The 3,082-nt window shown below is 40.9% G+C and overlaps 1 protein-coding gene across 1 annotated transcript; it reads right to left on the reverse strand.

Moving 5' to 3' along the window:
• Positions 1 to 1,895: 1,895 nt before the first annotated feature.
• Positions 1,896 to 2,525, reverse strand: LOC102845287 (melanoma antigen preferentially expressed in tumors-like). The gene is made up of 2 exons (XM_006901992.1): positions 2,196 to 2,525; positions 1,896 to 2,042 (listed from the first exon to the last, which is right to left on the reverse strand). The coding sequence occupies exons 1-2, from the start codon at positions 2,523 to 2,525 to the stop codon at positions 1,896 to 1,898; spliced, it is 477 nt and encodes a 158-aa protein (XP_006902054.1).
• Between the last annotated feature and the right edge of the window lie 557 nt (positions 2,526 to 3,082).

Consider the following 3,082-nt stretch of genomic DNA (forward strand, 5'->3'; position numbering starts at 1 on the left):
ATGGTGTTTTTGAATATTTATTACAGATTTCTTTTTTAATGTATGTCAGATTGATTTAGTATACAATTTCTTTTATACAGCCATAAATATGAACCATTACACTGAAGAAGTGTTTACCAAATTGTGCTGAATAAAACACTACTTTTAGATGTTAAAAACATAACAAAACCAGTCAGTTGTAAGCAGGTAGTCTCATATTTGTAGCATTTGGGAACTCAGAAGTTGGGCCTTTTGATCAACAATTTGTTGTGGGCTGGGAGCCATTTCTTTATGGCAGCTGAGACTTGGATAGCAGGCGTTTTTTATTATCAGTCAATTGTGGCTAGAAACCAATTATTTAAACAGTTAAGACCCAGAAGGTGGGCCTTTTTATTAACAGTGGGTTTGGGGTGGGAGCCTCTTATTTGAAGCATTTGGTACCTCTAATATAGGCTTTTGAAGATAACTAATGCATGTTTTTATTTTATACTGATTTACTTACAAAGCTCATATACATTGATTTTCACACTGGATCTTTCCCATTTCATTTACCCAACCCTCCCTCTACTCTACCCATCAGATTGTGGAATTGTATGATTGCCCCTCTTCCCATCCTCATCTCTCAGCTACAACCCTTCCTCTCCTTGGATCTTCATATATGTTTTAATAGTTATCTTTCTATTTCTACAATAATGGTCTTACACAGTATTTATCCTTATGGAACTGAATTAGTTCACTTAGCATAATGTTCTCCAGACCCTCCCAAGTTAGGTAGTAATTTTCCAAATCATTGTTCCTGCATGCTACATAGTATTCCATCGTGTGAATGTATGGTGATTTTTCAATCCATTCGAATGTGGGTGGACATTTGAGCTATTTCCGTGTTCTTGTGATGATGAAAAATGCTGCGATGAACATTGGTGTACAAATCTCTGTGCCTCAATTCTAATTTTTTTCAGGGTATACTGCAATCAGTAGAATAGCTGGGTCATATGGAATTTCTATGTTCAGCTTTTTTTTCTGTTTTAGTCCATTTTATTTGTCCATTTTATTTCTCTACAATCATCCATGCAAGTACAATTCCACATGGATTTCCCAAGCCCACATTCTTCTCCAGAAATTCTGACTCTCATCTCTACTATAACAGAAGCATCTCAAGTTGATGACTGTAACAAATGAGTTGGTTTTCTATCAGTTTAAGCAGCAAGGTCAAACTCAAGATGCCACCTTCAGGGGAAGTCTTTCTGTCAGTTCTAGAGCAATATCCATTTCTTCGAGTGTCTCTTCATGCTGGTTGACACATCTTTACCCCATTCTCTATGGAGTAGCTTGGTTTTGATCTCTTTCCTATCTCAATGATGCAAACTACCCTAATCCACTCTTCTCAACACAACAAAGACAACTCATTAATCTGTGGGAATACAATCTCAGACCTAGAGGTTAGGATTTATAATACATTATTTGGGAAACACAGTTCAATCTACAACAAAAAACCCTTTATATGACAATCCAATAGGTGTGTGGTTACAACAAAGCTGTAAGAGGAGCTGAAGGACATACATGTTTTGGTTCACTGGTGCAAATATTGTAAGGCTGAGGCTCTCTCTAGCAAAACTTGGAAGAACTCAAGACTTAAACTGGTCAGATAGATAGCACTCAGATGACTGATGTTAGTAAAGTGTGTCAAACCAGGCTCCAAAAACATGCAATTTTTTTATCCAGGGGGTCTCCAAGGGGTTCTGCAGGCACCTGAGCAACTGGTCCAGGCGACCTTCAAGAAAGAGGAGAGAACCCAAGTAGAGCTCCTGGAGTTGCTGCTGGCTGAGGAACTGACAGATAAATTAGACTAGGTGAGGAGTAAATCTGGCCAGTGGGGATGACTCCCAAGTGCAGTGCACTATCACCAACCAGGCACATTAAAGGTGAGCCATTTTCAGCATCTCCTCTACACTCCGGAGTGGTATTGCAACAATCTTCAGCTTCGTGTGGCTCAGGTGTAGCAGACCTTTCCTTTGCGGGACCCCCTGAATCAGGAAAGCAGACCATTCATCCAGGGAGGCTTCCTTGAGGCACATATGTACAAGCATCTTCACATGGGCAGCAGTCTGCTGCTCTGCACCTCTCCGTGATTCATCCACTTTCCCCATCTTAGTTCTGGTCCACACAGTCTCTGGCTCCTGGTTCCCAGATCATCTGTTCCAGAATGTTGTATGAGCTTTCTCCCTTAAATCTAGCATTTTCAGTTTTGATCTCCTGTGGTAAGTCTTCTGGGCAACCAGAACATCAAGCCCGTCCAGTGCTCTCTGTAAGATCTCCCTGCAAGAGTGTTGAGCCTTTATCAGAACCCCCAGAGGGAGGCAGGAGAAAGGCCAGGCCTGCACCATTGCCTTCAGCATGTGGCTGTGTCTCCCAGTGACAGCAGCCATGAACAAGGGTGGAAAGAGTTCAGTGGGAAGCCACTCCAGAGCGGCAATGTTCCAGGTCTCATTCCTCAACAGGCTCTGGTTTGCAAGGTCTAAGAGCCTGGCTGGACCACAGCTGTTCATGCTGATGAATCTTCCCCAAAGAGAATCCTGTTTGGTGATCATAGTGGTCTTGGATTCCTTGGATTCCTGCCAGGTCAGCTTGGAGTCAGTTCTGACATGATGGCAATAAATGTGTGAGGAACCCTGAAGCTTATAGATGATCAAATCAAACTGCCTTCCAGAGTAGTTGTATCATTTTACAATCGCACCAACAATGTATAAGAGTTTCTATCTTCCACATCTTTTCCAATTTTTAATACTTGCCCTGTTAAACTTTGACACTGCTACTGGTGTGAGATGGTATCAAATTGTGGTTTTGATTTATGTCTCTCTTATTGCCATCGATTTTGAGCATTTCTTTATGTGTCTTTTGGAAGATAGGTCTTTTTTTTATTAATAGTAAGTTAGAGGTTTGGAACGTCTTGTTTAAAGCATTTAGGACCTAGAATAGGGGGATTTTTTTTTATGAAAAAGAGCCAATGGTAATGAAGGATGAAGTAGAAGCTGCATTGAAGGCATTGGCAAAAAAATTAGGTCCCAGGAATCCATGGAATACCAATTGAGTTACTTCAATTAAC

This window comes from Elephantulus edwardii, unplaced genomic scaffold (assembly GCF_000299155.1).
Source record: "Elephantulus edwardii isolate Elephantulus edwardi_28Jun2011 unplaced genomic scaffold, EleEdw1.0 scaffold00355, whole genome shotgun sequence".
Taxonomy (NCBI): Eukaryota; Metazoa; Chordata; class Mammalia; order Macroscelidea; family Macroscelididae; genus Elephantulus; species Elephantulus edwardii.